We start from the raw sequence: 18104 nt of genomic DNA on the forward strand, positions 1-18104 counted from the left end.
TAACCAATAACGTTTTCCGTCCATTTTACATGTTAGTGCTAAAACGTTTGGGTACTAATCCAAAGTTGTCTTCATTTGCTAACGTGTAAAATGGACGAAAACGTTATTGGGTAGTGCTACCCAAACGTTTTTCATCTTCCGGATAGTTGTAAACAATAAAAAAAAAATGGGTAGTTTTTCACAAAATACCCTATTTTCCGGGTAGTTCTACACAGATTTTTCCTTTTGGTTGTGATTAATAAAATTGTTGCCTTTTTCTCAAAAAAAAAAAAAAAAAAAAAAAAATAAAAAATTCAGTAACATCATCGTGGACGGAAACAAAGTTAACTTTGTTCCTTTTCACTTGTACGCTTCACCTATTTCTCTCTCCTTTATTGCAGCGTACTCAGAGTTCTCCATTGAAGCAGCTTAAGGTAAGTTCATATTCAACTATCAATTTAATTATACCATCAAAATTTAATCTCAAAATCTAGGGTTTCATTTAACACTAACATTAATTGAATTGAACATTAGGAATTTTGGATTTCCCCAACTAGATATTTTCTCCATCTACAAGCTAAAAATTGAGAATTTCGGGTATCTTCAAAATTTTTCCTAGAAATCCCACTCTTAGGGTTCCAGATTCATCTATATTTTTTACTGAAATTTTCTATTTTTTTTGGTTTTTTTTTTTAGATTTAAGGGTTTAGTTCAGTTGAACCTACTGAACCCTTGTTTAATGTAATTTTTTTTTTTTTTTTTTTGTTAAATTGAGCTACTTTTACTGTTTCATTAATGAAGTTGATATATTTTTGTTGTTTGTGATTTTTATAGTTAAACAAGATGGCGGATCCCCATCCTCATAATGTTGAATTTGAGGCTGCCAAATTTTTGCAGAAGCTCATTCACGAGTCTACAGACGAGCCTGCGAAATTGGCGACGAAACTCTATGTTGTGAGTCTTCGGTGTTGCTGTCGTTGTCTCTGTCTTCTTTTCCAAGTGGAATTTTGGTGATCTTTGATATATATGTTATGATTATATGGTTGTTAATTTTCATATGTTTTTTATGTTTTAGATATTGCAACACATGAAAGCAAGTGGGAAAGAAAATTCTATGCCGTACCAAGTAATATCTAGGTAAGTAGTTTACAATGAGTTCATCATTTCATTAGTTTTATGTTTTATTATGAAAGCATACGGTGAAATTGTGGACCTTGAAATTTTTCGATTGATTTATGTTGTCGTGATGTGGCTTGCATGCGAAAAACTGTTAGTTTTGGGTGGTGAAATATAAGAGGTTTAATAAATCTTCATGCAAACCTGACTCTGGTTGCGTTTCTTCAGTTAGGCAAAACCATGTTGTTAATTAGATTCTGATATCTTTCCGTCAAAAAATTAGATTCTGATATCTTGCTATTGCTGATAGGTTATTTTTAACTACAATATTAAAGCTATGATCTGGAAAAGTGCTTACTTTAATGTTTGTTAAATTTCAATTTCACAAGGGCCATGGAGACTGTTATAAATCAGCACGGCCTTGATATTGAAGCATTGATGTCGTCACGCCTTCCTTTGAGTAGTGGATCTCACTTGGGAGAGTCTGCCAGAGCACAATCAGCAGGTGTTAACTGAAGATTTTATTTTCTTCTCCTTCAAGCATTTCATTTATTCAACGTGAATGTTTTGTAATTGTTGAATTACTTTGCAGGATGTTCACAGTCTGCTGGAGTTGTCGCAGACTCTAAATCAGGCATGATTGAAAATGAGATTACAAGGCCTGATGGTTTTTGTTCTGGCAAGCCACCTGCTGTTCCTAGCAGTATTGGGAACGATCCTTTCCAAGGACCAGTTTCCCAAAGGAGTGCAATGTCGTTTGATCATGAGAGCCCTTCAAGTATTGACACTAGATCTACTAACTCATATTCACAGGATAGGCGTGAACCGCCAGGTTGGGAGCAACTAGGTATGCAGAAAGATCCTAAAAGATCCAATATCAAGAGAAAGAGGACTGATTCATCTGGCATAGAAATACAGGAAGATATCTCCCAACAGCTTGATTCTTATTCTGGCATGCCTGATATGAGAAAGGAGAGGCTTGCTGGCAAGTCTGAAGCTGGAGGAACTCTTCCAGGTGATAGCTTACTACTCTGTACTCTGTGTTATATTACTTATTTACCCACTGCACGTGCAGTGGTGCAGAAAACGGAGGATGAGTTAGGGTTCTTTGGGCTGTGAGAGTTACATTGTGCTAGTTGTTTGACCCCTTTAGTTTTTAATTAGAGCAAATTAATCCTTCCGCTTATAATGATTCAGGCATTCAGCAATCTACCATTAACCTCATATTTATAATGCTAGAGAAGGAGGTGTATGAGCTTGAACTTGTGGAACCATCTTGCTATTGCTGTTTTTGCTCCACTTCCTTGTGTTGGTGTTGGTTTCCACATCATGTGCAATATGCAAGATGATAAATTTTCTTTTATTATTCTCCCGCCCACTTTTATTTGATCAATTATCTAGCTACGATCCATTTCTCTGCGAAAAGGTCCTTATAACGATTCATGTTAGCCGACCCCAAATCATTTTCAGACTAAGGCTTTGTTGTTGTTGCATTTTTACATGGGTTGTTCTTCTGCTGATCGTCTGCTGGTAAATCTGCAGTTGATTCTGAAAGCTGGAAGCAAGGATTCTTCAGGGGTGCAACCAGCTTGCGAGAGAGAATTGTACCAGGGCAATTATCATCTGGTATCAAAGTTGACGGAGCAATGAGAAACTTAAATTCACCTTCTTCTTTTGACGCTGCTGAAATTTCACATATACCAGCGAATGCTGATAGGCTTTCTCAAGTAATTTCTCACCTTTGACTACTTAATACATCTTTCTTGCTCTCTGTTCAATTTCACTCCTTCTTCCCTTTATCTTCTCCATCGCCCTCTCCGCAGATGTTTTTATCCTTTTTGTAGGGGGGGGGGGGGTAGGATGAATTGCCAGGCAGCTAATTTAGTGAGTAACATCGATTTTCAGTTTTAAAGTATGTCTTACTTGACAAACAGTATTTGTACGGAATTAAGAATAACTGTACAAATCTACAAAGTAACATGATAAGTTTTTCTTTGAGCAAGAATATCTGTATCTTGGGCGCAGTGCTTGAAATGCTCCCGCAGCATTCTATCAAGAATAGGCTGTATACTAATACACTGTTTGTTATTTGTTTTTGTTCATTCAATATTGACTTTCATGTTTACCAATACACAACTTTAACTGTTACTATAATCATGTTTAAGCAATAAATATAAAGAAGTCGATAATAATGATTCAATGTAATGAGACAAATCTAATATTTCTTCCATTTCTCTTATATTGCAACAATTACCAGAAACATGCACAAATGTTGCTACATTACCATATTTGCACATGCTTTTTCTCTATCTCTCTCCTCACCACATGGGTTTCTATCTTTTTCTCTCTCTATATCACTCAACATCCTACATTTCTTGTCTTCACCCCCTTGTTGGAATATTACGGGGACGAAGGAAGTAAATTTACGTTATAACTTTTTGCTTTTATAAATTAGTAGATATATATGGTGAAAGTAAAATTTACTATTGAGGATAAATTATACAGAAGTATAAAAATGCACTAAAGGGGTTGCTAACCATTTAGCCAATATTTCTGTGTCGTCTAGCTATCAAGTGACAATATATTTATGAACTTAAAAAAGTCAATTTTTATTTAGAACCTTGACATGAGCAAGTTTCCTCTAAAAAATCTGCTGGTTTCCTTCTTTCGAAGTGTGAACAAAACCATCCTCCATACTAAAGAAAAGTACCTTTATCTTCCTTATTTGCTATGTAACATAAACATCTTTGGCAGAAAGGGGATTAAGTGAACTTATACTAGACAAAACTATGAAGAAGTGCCAAAGAGATTGAAATTGTGGACTTAAAGTAAGACTCTAAGAGACAATCAACATACATTTCCTCCACTTGGCATTGGCTACAAACCTATAATCTGCTTTCAAAATTAAAATTCCTTCAGAGTACATTGTCTCTTGGGAGTTTCTTCATTATTGCTTTCCTTGTAGAAATGTTCGTTAGGAGCTTATCTTTTCCTTCTTATTAGTAGAGAAATGAAGTAGATATTCCTTTTAAGAAGTCATAAAAATTTCTTAAAAGATTAATTTTCCTCCCAGGACCTTCAAACTCATTAATTTAATTTCATCCCGACAACCCATATTTGTGAAATTTCATTCTACATTTCCATCCTCAACTTTTCTGTGTGTGAAATTTAACCCCTATGCTTTATTGATATTAAGTTTCTGTAAAAAATTAGTCCAACTTAAAAATATACTTACTATTGAAAGGAAGATATACCCTCAAATGACACTAAAATTAGTGTAAAGAGAAAAATAACCTCAATTACTCTCGGTAATGAATTTTAATTTTTATACACTGATAACTCCACCATTTCATGAGTAACTAATCATTACCTTCATATAACACTTGTTTTATTACCGATTCTTGTTTCTCTTTTGATTCTAATATCTTGATTTTTTTTTTTTAATCAATTCTTTATTGCTTTCTAATAACTATTCATTTAATCGTACCAAACTTTTTGTTTGGTCACAATCTCTACAACATTTCATATGTCATATATTTTTCACACATTTATATAACAATGCAAAAGGGAACATTTCCAACACTTCCTTTACTACCATACCTAGACAATTTTCACTCATGATCATCTCCCTAACATGTAACATATACAAAATTCTACTACCTTCTATCCTAACATCCTATTTGCTTTCCTCATTTGGAATATGGGAGTAAATTAAGGAAAATGAATCTTATTGTGAGAGAAACAATTAAAATAATAGAGATTCTAATTTATTCATGAAATAGTTTCACTTTTTAAAACAACAAAATGATAAAGAAAAAAGAGGTACAAGGTAATTAATATGTCGATTGGCAAGAGAGAATAATGATTAAAAATATGAATTATGCATCATGAAATTTAATCATTATTTAAAAAATCTTGTGAGAAGAGAAAACTGTGATAAATTTGGCACATTTTCCAAATAAATAGTAAAAATAGATGGATGTTTTTTTTTTGAATCGTGTAAGAAAGTATTCAAAATAAGAACTTTTTGAACCTTCCTAACTAGGAAGCAGAATGAATAAATATGATTGGAGGAAGTACTACAGTAAATGAACTACTGATTCAATCCGCTAAATCCATCCATGGAGAATTTTATGCATGGACTCATATTAAGTTCTTTTTTAAAATTGAAATTTTCTTTTATTATTTTTATGCCAATAACAATTTAGTTATATAAGGTAACATGGCATCTTTGAATCGGTGCTTTAGATCACAAAACAATGACATTTGGTATCGTTAATTAATGATGTGTTATGCCACTTAAAAGGCATCTAGGAAAATTATGCCACCTTATAATATTAGTGTTTGGTTATAAAATGAAATTCTAGTATTTTGTGTGTACAAAATCTAGTATAACTGTTATGATATAATTCATTAACTGTCAATTTTTAAACCATTAGATTCATGTTGAGTTGTATTAAGATCCATTTATGATACAATAAGATTATAATTTACCTATTTTATAATTATTTAATAGATGTTTTATCATTTTATATAATTTTATTCTTGGCTTTTTCAAAGCTGTTCTGATTTGATTTGCATGTTTGCCAACATACAACTTTGATTAATTACATTTGTAACTACATTTAAGTACTCCTTCGGTTTTTTTTTTTTATGTTCTACTTGTTTACTATAGCTATGCAAATTAAGGAAACATTGTAGAATGTGACTGGGTGTAAGATAAAGTAAGAGAGATTGTAAAAAGGTTGGTTTGTGTAAGAAAAAAGTGAATAAAGTAATAAGTGAGAAAGTGTGGAAAGGTGTAATTATTATGTTGCTGTAGGGGTAAGATGGTAAAAAGAGTTGGTCTAAAATAGAATAAATCAAAATGAGTAGAAAAAAACGAACGACCTAAAACTGATTATTAGTGCAAGAAATTTTTTTGTATTGGTTTAAATTGATTTTAGCAAAACATTATTTTTTTATGGTGAAAAGAACAAAGCAAAAAATTGAAAGAGAAAATTCTAGTTTTCATGTAATTTAAATGCATTTAATATGAACACATGATTCCAACATCTAATGAAAAAGAAATGCTATACATGATTTGCTTCTTGGTTGCCATGAAGTCAGGTATAGGACTTCACGGTTATCCAGAAATAGGTTATCATCTACTCTCAAACTATCCATGGAGCATAAAGATTTCTTGTAATCGTCTACCATACAATGTTGGTAAATGTTGTAGTACTATGAGCTGACTCTCTGTCAAGTTATTGGGTATTAGGCCCTATTGTGTTCCCCTTAAGTCCTCTTATTTCATGAATAAGAAGTTCAGATAAAGGCTGTTAATTAATAACTTTCTATATGTTCAAGAAAGAAAAACTTCAGATGAGGGTTACTAAGGTTACCTAAATTCAATCTACAGCTAAGATAAGCTCTAATAACTTAGCTTAGCTTAGATAAGTTTAGATTAGTATAGTTAAGTTTAGATAGGTTTAAATAAGTGTAGATTAGGTGAATAGAATGCACCCTTACATTGTAAGTGAAAAGTGTTGATGGGAAAAGTTGAAAGCATTTAGAGTTACTCTATCGTTTTTCTTTAGAATGCTTAATTATTTCACACCTGCTCAACCTGTACTGTTTATGATGATTTGAAGTCGGTGATTTAGATTTTTTCTGCTAAGGCAAAATTGAATATGAAGTGGTTGCCAGTCTTGTATCTTCCTTGGCAGTCCTTTGTATAACTATTGTGACCATTTTAGATGCCAATCTATTTTACTTTTCTTTTGCTTTAGTTTGTCATGTCGTCTTCTATTGTTGTGGATGCACTGGTTGAACCTTTAACCTGTTGTTCAAATAAGCATACTCGATCCCTCTGCCACAAGCTTTTATACATTTAAATGTATAGGTTTTGTAACCGATAACTTAAAAAATTATTCTGGTTGGGGCCTTGCTTGCTCCTGAGGAAGATCCTTTAAGTGTACCTTTATTTTTCGTTGCTGACCTTTTAATTTACTGATCTGACATTGTTTGATCGTATCTTTCTGTTAGGCTATTAATCCCAGCAATCACTGTGGAGGGGGGATACCTGGAAGTTCAGGTTCAAGAGATACAGGAAAGTATCCAGCAAGTACTGCTTCTGTACCAAGCATGCCTTTTAAAGAGCACCATTTGAAGCAGCTAAGAGCCCAATGTTTGGTCTTCTTAGCATTCAGGTGTGTATTATATTGTTGACAAATTTTATCTTGACAAACTATATTAGAGAATCGGTATTTTTATCTTGACGAATTTTCATTTGCATAGAAATGGGTTGGCCCCAAAAAGACTCCATCTTGAGATTGCACTTGGAAACATCTTACCTAAAGAAGGTACTATGCTCACAACCTGTATCATCAACTATACGTTTTGAACTAAAAGAAAAAAACCTTTATGTGTCTATATAATTCTAATACTCTGTTTGATGCTGCTAGGATCCAGCAGTAGTGTAGATGGAGCTCAAATGGAGCTAGCAAAAGATAAGGGCAAGCAACAAACAACTCTTGAGTCGAGCAGTATATCTGAAGTCCCTTTGCCATTAGGAAACATGGCTGGCATGAAGAGTGATGGTGCTCCTACTGCTTCTGCTGCGGGTGCAATTGTTAGAGAGGCTGATCCTTTATCAAAAGAAGCTGAGAATATAAAACATGAGGCGGGAAAACCTGCATTTGCTGACCTTTCACATAATGATGAAGATATGAAACACCATCCTCCTGGAAGTAGAATTATGGAGGATGATACAGAGAGTCAGGAAACAGCCAACTCTTCTGCACTTGTTACTACTTCAATTCAGCATGATACTTTAGGGATGAGAAGTCCAGCCACCCATGTACATGAAGAAATTTTGCAGCCAGGGGGGGCAAATCATGTGGCTTCTGTTGTTGGTGTGAACAAGCAGCTAAATCCTGAGATGATTAGGTGGGCTAGAGTTGGTCATAATGACCTCCCACGAGGGCCATTGCATTCCACTGTTCAACATGACATTGGGGTCAATAATGAGATTTCTTCAATTTTGTCTCAACGTGACAGCCATAGTCAGAACCAACAGCTGCCCGATAGCCAATTGTCCTCATCTTGGAAGTCAATTCAAGGCATGGACAATGGAAATCACAGGGCAAGACCAGTAAATGATGCTAACATGTTGCTCAGTAATGCCTTGCATGGTGAGTAAAACTCTTGGCTGGAGATGCTTGGGTGAAAAGGCTATGTTTATGTTATAGATGAAAATGTGAGAGTATGGGGTCTATTGCAAACTGTAAAATGGAATTAGTTGATATAAATTTATGTTGTGGTTTGTTTCATGCTTTTTTAAAAGAAAAGCAAATATCATACTGCCGGAGGGGAAGAGGGAGTATTATTTAATTTAATGGGATAGTGGTGTACCTTATGTTGCATTAATTTGCTAAGTAATAGCAGGAAAAGTAATTTTAAAGAAGCTGAATGGGCCATATATACAACATAAACTTAAAAATAAAGAAAAGTCTCAGAGGTATTAATTTAACAAACATGTAAGAGAAAAACGCACATTTTCAAGTATATCCCTTCACCTCACCTTTCAATTGCTCCTCTTCATTTGCAGTTTTCTTCTTAAGGAACTAAGCTTAGTTATGCTCAGAAAAATGATCTGCATTGACTTTAACCCTACATTACCTGTGAGGACTGCCCCTCCTTATCATACGCATAGACTCTGTAGTCAAACTATTCTGATGTAATCGCATGCCCATAATCTTGTTACTCTTCATTTAGTTTATTAATGTGCAGATGGTAATGGTGCTCTAGAGTATCAAACAAAGTCTATCTCAGATGGGTCAATAGTTGTTCCGGTGGCTGATTCAAGCTACATGCATAAGGATTCTAGCTCTCTTGCTACTATGGATAAGCTTATAGAACCTGAAGAGGAAGAAAATCCAGTGTCTGCTAACTTGCGCCCTTCTCCAAGATACACATTGTCTGAGAAATGGATTATGGCTCACCAGGAAAAGAAACTTGCTTCAGAACAAAAGTGGGTGCAAAAATTGCAAAACGCTGACCAGAGAATCGCCTCATGTTTTAGTGAGCTTAAGGTATATCCTATCCTGTCGATTTTTTGTTATGGTATATGACTTACATTGGGGGGGCTCACTGCTTAATTTCTATATCCTTTTCAGTGTATATGGAACTTAGCTATTTATGCATGTTATAGAACTGAATTTTATGGAAAGTAGCTGTATATTAAATGCTTAAAAACTAATGAAATTTAGCTGTAATTAATCTGTTTTGCTGGTAGTAATGCTAATCAAGGGTCACATATTTTTTACACCTCTAGTTGATTTTATCTTAGGTATTAATTATGTACTCCATGTAAACATGTAACTTTATTTTGCACATAGACCAAGGTAAAGGTGGATGAAGACATTAGGGTGGTGAGTGCGAAGATGGAAAAAAGACAAGTGTGGAGAGTGGCTTAGTATGTTGAGTGGGGGCCATTTTACTAATCTTTTGTCTTAATTTCAAGATATTAGTGTGGGTCAAATGAGCTATCTGAAGTCCATTAATTGATAAAATTTTCTCGTAAACCCTTAGAATTCATTGATTGAGTGCAGGCAACTAAGATAGCTCCCAATTTAAACACATTAGAATGTTATTAGAGCCTTTTGGGACTTCCGTGATCACGGTTAAACAGAAGAAAATTTATCAATGATCTTGGTATTTAGAAATGTTATTCAACATGTATAAAGGATGAACAAAAGGTGGTGACTCTAGGAGAAGCATCAAGGACATGGTCATGATCAGAGGGAGTGTCTTAACAAGAGTGTGCTAACTTGGGTAGGATAATTATTGCCTTTTTCTAGTAAACACTTCAACTTAGGTGAAATAGAAGCTCAAATATGTAGTAGAAATAACAGAAGAAATAATTTTAGGTTTTTTAAAGGAACTTAAGCGCAAGGAGTTTGTGGTGGTATACCGTATACCCACTTATTTTCCTTGGCTACTCTTGGAAAAATAAGGTTTTCTAGAAGAATAAGATTTGGTTTCTTCTGAAAGCTTTAAAATGAGAAACCTTATTATGACTGTAAAGTCGTAAACCTTTTTCTCCAATTACGTATTTCATAAGTGTCTTGGTATGTTCCAGCCATAAACCCTTAAAAGTGTCGTTTTTGTACACATAAATAAAAGGATGCTGATTTCATGGTTGCTCTTCTAATTTTCTTGTCTGTGTGATCTGTAGGAAACTGTTAGCTCATCCGCAGATATATCTGCAAAAACAAGGAGTGTGATAGAGTTGAAAAAGCTTCAATTATTGGAGCTTCAGCGTTGCCTTCGAAGGTGATATAGATATAATTTTATCTGTCTTTTGCTGAAATATTCTTTCTCTACTTATCTGAAATTTTTATGTGTCACTTCTCCAGGAATATCTTGAGTGATTTCTTTAAGCCCATACGAACTGAAATGGACCGTTTGAAATCAATCAAGAAACACCGAATTGGTAGGAGATTGAAGCATGTAGAAAAATATGAGCAGAAGATGAAGGAAGAACGTCAAAAGAGGATCCGCGAGAGACAGAAGGAATTCTTTAGTGAAGTAGAAGTTCACAAGTGTGTCTGATGCTATTTTTCAATAAGATGTTTCATATTTGATCCTGTTTGTTCTATATATGTTAATTATTCTCTCCATGCCCAAATATAAGTCCCATTTTACCCAAAAACATTGTCACTAAATTAAAGTCCCATTTGACCTTTATCTATTTCTATGTTCACTTTTACTTAACCAAATCCCACAATCTTATGTTTTTTATTCATTTTAAATCAACCAAATCCCACTATCTTATTTCCTTATTCACCTTCCAAAAAATGTGTGCAAAAGGCAATGAGACTTTTGTTTGGGGACTGAGGGGGTATCTTGTTTAAATCTTGCTGTTTCGGTTTCTTTTCACTGTATTTCATGTGTGGCTTCGACTTCACTCAGGGAGAGACTGGAGGATGTGTTTAAATATAAGAGAGAACGCTGCAAAGGTTTTAATCGATATGCAAAGGAGTTTCACAAAAAGAAGGAGCGGATACACCGGGAAAAGATTGACAGAATTCAGCGTGAAAAAATTAATTTACTGAAAATCAATGATGTGGAAGGATATTTGCGGATGGTTCAGGTATGAAAATTGAATCAACTTAATTGTTGCATTTTCTGGCCTTAAGTTCTGAGTTTTACATTTGATTTGAAAATTGTTAGGATGCAAAATCTGATAGAGTCAAGCAACTTCTCAAAGAGACAGAGAAATATCTTCTTAAGCTTGGATCAAAGCTTAAGGAGGCAAAGGCTGCTGCTCGACAAGTCGAGATGGATGAAAACAGGATTGCAACTATTGATGAGAGCAGCGACATTTTCGCTGATATTGAGGATGAGAGTGATCAGGCAAAGGCAAGTAGTAGAAAAGGGTTTTCGATTTTCTTCCATTTTAGGGGAATACTCTCTCATTTTTATTTATTTATTTATTTTTTGTTTCAGCATTACAAGGAAAGCAATGAGAAGTACTATTTGATCGCTCACAGGTTAGATTCATGTCTTTCACTCTAAATAAGCATAAATCATATTTTGACTGTTGTGAGTTGAAGCTGTTAAATTTGTTTGTTTAATCTGCTAAAATCGGGTTCATATAGTAGTGTAAAAGCTTTGTTTAATGAGAAATAATTTGATGGGTACAAGAATGCTGATCTTGCTGATTATTTTATTTCCACAGGAATATGTGATTTTTTATTTTTTTATTTTATTTTTATTTTTTTGACTTGTGTATAAATTACTAAATTAGGAGCATTTGAGTGAACTTTGTAAACGATGATGTCAATAACTAGTGTATTATGATGCAATCAGTTGCTACTCGTACTTATTATTATTTATAATTTATTTAGCCTAACGCTCACCTTCTAGCTACATATTGGAATTTATTTTTGCAGCATCAAGGAGAGCATTGCTGAGCAACCAGCTGGACTTCGTGGTGGAAAATTAAGAGAGTAAGTTAGAACAGAAACTTTGCTATTCTAGTTCTTTCTTAGAATAGTCTTGTGGCTACTCCTTTCTTCTGAGGATCAGTGTACTGTGACTTGCGTTGTCATGTAATTTGTTATTTATTTATTTTTAACTTTTTTTTTTGTTAAGGTACCAAATGAATGGTTTGCGATGGCTTGTCTCACTGTACAATAATCATTTAAATGGAATTCTTGCTGATGAAATGGGTCTAGGGAAAACTGTTCAGGTATGACTTAATTGGGTTTGGGTTCACATGATTCAAGAAGGAATATAGAGCTTGTGATGGTTTGCAGTTACAGATTTTGAATTGTGGATGATCTAGTATATTCGTACTGCAGGTGATCTCTTTAATTTGTTATTTGATGGAGGCAAAAAATGACAGAGGACCTTTTCTAGTGGTTGTTCCGTCATCAGTTCTTCCTGGATGGGAACAGGAAATGAATTTATGGGCGCCTGGTATAAACAAAATTGTTTATGCAGGGCCTCCAGAAGAGCGGCGTAGACTATTCAAGTAATGAACTTTTGTATTATAAAGTATCTATTTCATACATAATACCCTCACGAATAATTGCAGCTGTTAATTTTCTGCTGTAGGGAGAGCATCATCCACCAGAAATTCAATGTCCTTCTGACAACATATGAATATCTTATGAACAAGCATGACAGGCCAAAGCTGAGTAAAATTTTTTGGCATTACATTATAATTGATGAAGGACATCGGATAAAGAATGCATCATGCAAGCTAAATGCTGATTTGAAGCTTTATCATAGTTCTCACAGATTACTATTAACTGGAACCCCTTTACAGGTTATTGATTAATCTTTTTTTTTTTTTTTATACATTATCTTCTTATTACACTCTTTTATCGGTTTGTTTACACTCTTTCAAGTTATGTAATCCCATTGATTTGGTTATCATCCATTTCTTTAATGTCAAATAATATGGTGACCTTTGCAGAACAATCTTGAGGAGCTTTGGGCTTTGCTCAATTTTCTATTGCCAAACATTTTTAACTCTTCTGAGGACTTTTCTCAGTGGTTTAACAAGCCATTTGAGAGTAATGGTGACAATTCCCCTGACGAGGTGACTTTAATTTTGGCACCTTCTCACTGGTTTATCTTTCAGAGTTTTTTCACTTATTCACCTGAAGTTTTGATTTTCATCACCAGGCCTTGCTATCCGAGGAGGAGAATCTCTTAATCATTAATCGTCTTCACCAAGTTCTTCGTCCATTTGTACTTCGTAGGCTGAAACACAAGGTTCCTCTGATGATATCTGTTACTTTTTTCCCCATCTTTTAATCACATATATTAGTCTTTGTTGGTATAATGGCGACTCCGATTGAAAATACTATCTTGGACATGAATGCTTATATAATTAGACATATGATACTATTATAATGGCGCCGAATATAGTTTTATATCTGATCTATAAGGCTAGGCCACCAAGAACAATCCTAAAACTCCGATTAGCTTTTGCATGAAGACAAATTTAACCACAGACTCACAAATCTAACAAATTGAAAGTTTTAAGCTGTGTATAAGTAATTGTGCTTGCTGTTCTCTCACTTATACAGTAGATTTTAGGGAATTGAGAAGATGGATGAGGTATTAATGACGAAATTTGTAATCTATTTCGAACAAAACTAGTAAGGTATGATTTGATTGATGATAGCTTAAAATAGCATTTCAAAATTCTTTTTCCTCTCTCAACTTGCACTCTGCCTTATTCTCCTGGCTAATTCTAAATCCAGTAGCACCTTCCTCCCTTGTTTAGTCTATATTACTCCCTCTGATAAGTAATAATCGCAATAGTAGGGAGGGCACAAAGTTTTAGGCAAATTATAGAGAAGTGACAAAAAATAGTAGAAGTGGGGCTAGTAGGAGAGAAATAAAATGAAATAGTAGTGGGTCCTTACCAGAAAAGGAAGGGTTGCAATTATTACGAAATGGATGAAAAAGGAAAGTGTTGCGATTATTACGAAACGGAGGGAGTACAAAAAACACAACAAAGCACCATATTTATATTAGTAGCTTCTTAGCCAGGATGTGTCATCCATGATTAACCACCCCCCCCCCCCCCCCAAACACACACACACACACACATCCTCCTCCCTCACGTTTTTGGTATTTGAATGGAATGGGTTTTAATTTGGTCATTGAGGAAGCTAGTTTTGGGTTTCAGGATTATTTTTATATGTGAAGTTGTATGATATTTCTTTGTTTCTTAATACTTGCAACTATTCATACAATTTGACTATATTTGCTGATTTAAATATAAGAAGTATATAGTTATATAGGATCTTGAAGATACGCCTCAAAGTATATTTTCAAAACATGACGTGTTAATTTAAAAAATATAAATGATTGATAATCTGCATTGGCAAACATGAAAATGGAAGTGTGGCAAGTATTACAAAGCAGAGGAAATACATATTAAATTTTGAAACTTTTTCGATACTTGTACTTTTTATTACTTTTACGTTACCATCAGGTGTTGCTAAGAGACGAGAGAATTTATGATAAGTATACGGGGATCTGGAGCAGCTGAAAAGAAGAAAGCATCCTGTTAGTGTTTGCTTAAGGAAGGGGGAAAATGTGGCTTTTGATAATATGCTGTTTTCGTAAACCTGGTTTTGGCAGTGGCCATGAATACTTGGTTAACTTTTCCTAGTGATGTACAACTTTTCATCAAAACTCCTCTCTCTAAAAAGCCTTTAATTCTTCTTTATATTAGTTGACTTCTGGCTCAATTATACTTTCCGATCACTGTATCAGTGTAGCTATTTCTGAATAGGAGATACATAATAGAAAAAAGGGTAGCTAAAGTTTAGTGATCATGTTTTTTGCAGGTGGAGAATGAATTGCCTGAGAAAATTGAGAGACTTGTCAGGTGTGAGGCTTCTGCATACCAAAAACTCCTGATGAAGAGGGTGGAAGAGAATCTCGGTGCACTTGGGATGTCAAAGGTTTCATTATTTTCATTAAGTTTTCTGTTTCATTTTTTTTTTTTTGAAGAATCATATAGATTGAGATAAAAAATCTGGTTCTTTTTTTAGACCTATCTCAATTTTCAACACTTGATAAAATTCAGAAAACCAGTTTCATGCTCTGCACATATTGGTCCATATTCTAAATTAGTTATTTGCTTATGTTGATCACTTATTATCAGGCTCGAGCAGTTCACAACTCTGTCATGGAGCTCAGGAATATCTGCAATCATCCATATCTTAGTCAGCTTCATGCAGAAGAGGCATGTTTCTTTCTATTAATTGGAGTTGTTAGTTTATGGTTAAGGGTGCGGGTTGGAGGATCGGTGCATAATTTTATTTGTCTATATGCAGACATTATTTTTTTTTTTTTTATTAAAATTTCTTCTTAATGTAGGTGGATAGTTATATACCTAAACACTTTCTGCCACCAATTGTAAGGCTGTGTGGCAAGCTTGAAATGCTCGATCGTTTGCTTCCTAAACTCAAAGCAACTAATCATCGGGTATTGATGCACTTACTCTTGTTGTTTAAGTCCTTTACTTTATTATTAGATTAATGTCTTTCAAATGTAGATGGTGACCCTCCTTTTATACATATGTGGTGGCCAAAAATATGAAAAAACGTGAAAATTTCAAAAATTAATTTCACCCAATATCATTGTTATACAAAGGTTTATGTAATCTTACAGCCAAAGAAATAAAAAAACCTTGTTAACTTTTTGTTGTTTTAAAAAAAAAGTAAAAAAATGGAACTCATTCCTAACTGAAACAACAAAACACACGGCCTGTGCTGCCACAGCATCACTCCTTTGTAATCCCATAGCCCCAGCCCCCAAAAACCTCAACAACTGCTGCCTAAAAACCTCAACCACTGCTGCCCATAACCCTCACCAACCTCAACACTGCTGTCCATAATCCCCACCTACTTTAACCATTGCTGCCCTTTACCCGTAGCCCTGCTCCCTTGATTGCTGGCCTAACTACCTCCTTTCTTTGGTTCTCTTACCCATTTGCCCCTTCTTCTAGGGAGTCTAAATATGATTTATGAAGTCTACTGATGATGTGGGCAGGATACATATCCAACAGGGGAGTAGTATTGAAGATTTTGATGGTTGCTTTATTCATGGAATAAATTAGGTCCTGTAAATTATAATATGTCCAAGTAGTTTAAACCGACTTATAAAATCAAAGATATGATTGAAGACCACCAACACTTGTATTTATTGAAAGAAATGTATCTATTCACTTGGGAGAGTAATCCCAAAATTACCTTTGAAGGCTTTAAAGATGTCTGATATGGAAATATTATATACTACCTCCATTTTTTTTTTTTGTAGTTGACATGTATTCCTTTTCAAAAAGATTATTTTTAGTTGACATGTTTCCTTTTTGGGTAAGTTTTATACTTCGCATTTAGTAGTCCCCCTTTTTGGTTAAGTTTTATACTTCGCATTTAGTAGTCTACCCCACTTGCTTTATCATTCTCTCTCCTTTCATTTATTTGTGTGCCTAAATTGAACGCGTCAACTAAATAGAAACAGAGGAAGTAGTTGGCAACAACCAAGATAAACTAATTGAGTATTTAAAAGCTACAGAAAAGGGGCTACTGAGGGAGCAGAGTGCCGATGATCATGAAGGGTGGTCTAAGTAGGGGTGGGCAGTTGTAGAGAAGTTAATGAAGAAGGGAAAGGGTGCAGTTGTGATGATGGCTGATTAGTTGGTTGGAGGTGGCAGAGGAGGTTGCTGGTGGCTATGTGTTACATGTGCATATGTGTAAAGGCGTATTCTCATAAAAAAAATTTAAGAACATAACAAAAAGTTAACTGGTATTTGGTCATGAAGGTCTTAGAGTCAATCAGAGCAATAACAATTGCCTACTTTTGAAAAGTCACCGTTTTAGTGTAGCAATGTGAATGTGTAATAAAAAAAGGTTTATCATGTAAAATTTTCTACCAAATAACTATATGGCAATTGGCAATTCAGTAAAGGATACGGCGGCATGATCCAAAATAATTAAATAAATCAATTGTAACTATTAAATTCCTTAAATTCACTGATTTTTTGACTGTGGTATGAACAGTCAAAGCCTAAACTCAGCAATTGTAGAAAACAGTTAAATTTCACATTTATACATTAATATTATTGAAGTTTCAACTTTCAAGCTAGATGAAGTCATCAATTAGCTTGTTTCAGTGGTGACCGTTGTTAAATTTAACCTGCTGACTCATGTGCTCAAAATTAAGAAAGTGATTGTAAAAAAAAAAAAGTAAAGAAGTTATGTTATCTGTAAGTTTGGATATATGTCTGGTGTGGGGCATTAATGTCCTGCAAAGACGTTATGCTTATAACTTTACAATGAATCACAAACATTTAATTATTTTAGGTTTGGTTTTCACTTGATTCATATGAGTGTCTATCTACCCAAAGTCCCAAACACTTTTTGCATGTTTATTATGCTCTTATTTGTCTGGGCAATACAATCAGGGCTTTTGTTTTTTTGTGCTACTGCATTTGCAAGGATTATTGTTTCAGTGAGTGATATTGGGTGAATCCTCGTTTTATTTTGCAGGTTCTTTTCTTCTCCACAATGACTAGGTTACTTGATGTTATGGAGGAATATCTTGTATGGAAACAATATCGTTACCTTAGGTTAGATGGGCATACATCTGGCCTAGACCGAGGTGCTCTTATTGAACAATTTAACCGACCAGAATCTCCTTATTTTATATTCCTGCTCAGGTTAGTGTAGACTTGTTTTTGTTTAAGTTAACTGGATTTTAGAAGGTACAAATGGTATCTGAATCTTTGTTTAAATCATTTCACCCATTCAATCCGTTAGTATAATTCTTATTCGTGTTTGGGATGTCACAAATGTTTGCAATTTGCTTGCTTAAAGAACTTCCACTGTCTTTATTTACTTGCATCACACTATTTTGTCGTTCACTTTAAGGAAGATCAGACTAGGTAAACAGGAAAAGTGATTAAAATAATTGTACCACCAATA

General features: G+C 34.4%; 1 protein-coding gene across 1 annotated transcript in view; it reads left to right on the forward strand.

Moving 5' to 3' along the window:
* The first annotated feature begins 292 nt into the window (after positions 1-292).
* LOC145583080 (uncharacterized) overlaps positions 293-18104 on the forward strand; it is a 38620-nt gene continuing 20808 nt past the window's right edge. Inside the window, exons 1-25 of the mRNA XM_081640207.1 lie at positions 293-413; positions 814-933; positions 1055-1116; positions 1485-1600; positions 1688-2110; positions 2638-2822; positions 7123-7286; positions 7375-7439; positions 7542-8270; positions 8869-9170; positions 10316-10413; positions 10497-10682; positions 11053-11233; positions 11314-11502; positions 11590-11633; positions 12036-12092; positions 12238-12334; positions 12447-12619; positions 12703-12916; positions 13067-13192; positions 13279-13368; positions 14961-15077; positions 15281-15361; positions 15496-15603; positions 17670-17839. Coding sequence (XP_081496333.1) covers positions 823-933; positions 1055-1116; positions 1485-1600; positions 1688-2110; positions 2638-2822; positions 7123-7286; positions 7375-7439; positions 7542-8270; positions 8869-9170; positions 10316-10413; positions 10497-10682; positions 11053-11233; positions 11314-11502; positions 11590-11633; positions 12036-12092; positions 12238-12334; positions 12447-12619; positions 12703-12916; positions 13067-13192; positions 13279-13368; positions 14961-15077; positions 15281-15361; positions 15496-15603; positions 17670-17839 — 4088 coding nt within the window. The 5' untranslated portion in view covers positions 293-413; positions 814-822. The remainder of the gene's footprint in view (positions 414-813; positions 934-1054; positions 1117-1484; positions 1601-1687; positions 2111-2637; positions 2823-7122; positions 7287-7374; positions 7440-7541; positions 8271-8868; positions 9171-10315; positions 10414-10496; positions 10683-11052; positions 11234-11313; positions 11503-11589; positions 11634-12035; positions 12093-12237; positions 12335-12446; positions 12620-12702; positions 12917-13066; positions 13193-13278; positions 13369-14960; positions 15078-15280; positions 15362-15495; positions 15604-17669; positions 17840-18104) is intronic.

The sequence above is a fragment of the Chenopodium album genome, chromosome 15 (genome assembly GCF_948465745.1).
Source record: "Chenopodium album chromosome 15, dcCheAlbu1.1, whole genome shotgun sequence".
Lineage (NCBI taxonomy): Eukaryota > Viridiplantae > Streptophyta > Magnoliopsida > Caryophyllales > Amaranthaceae > Chenopodium > Chenopodium album.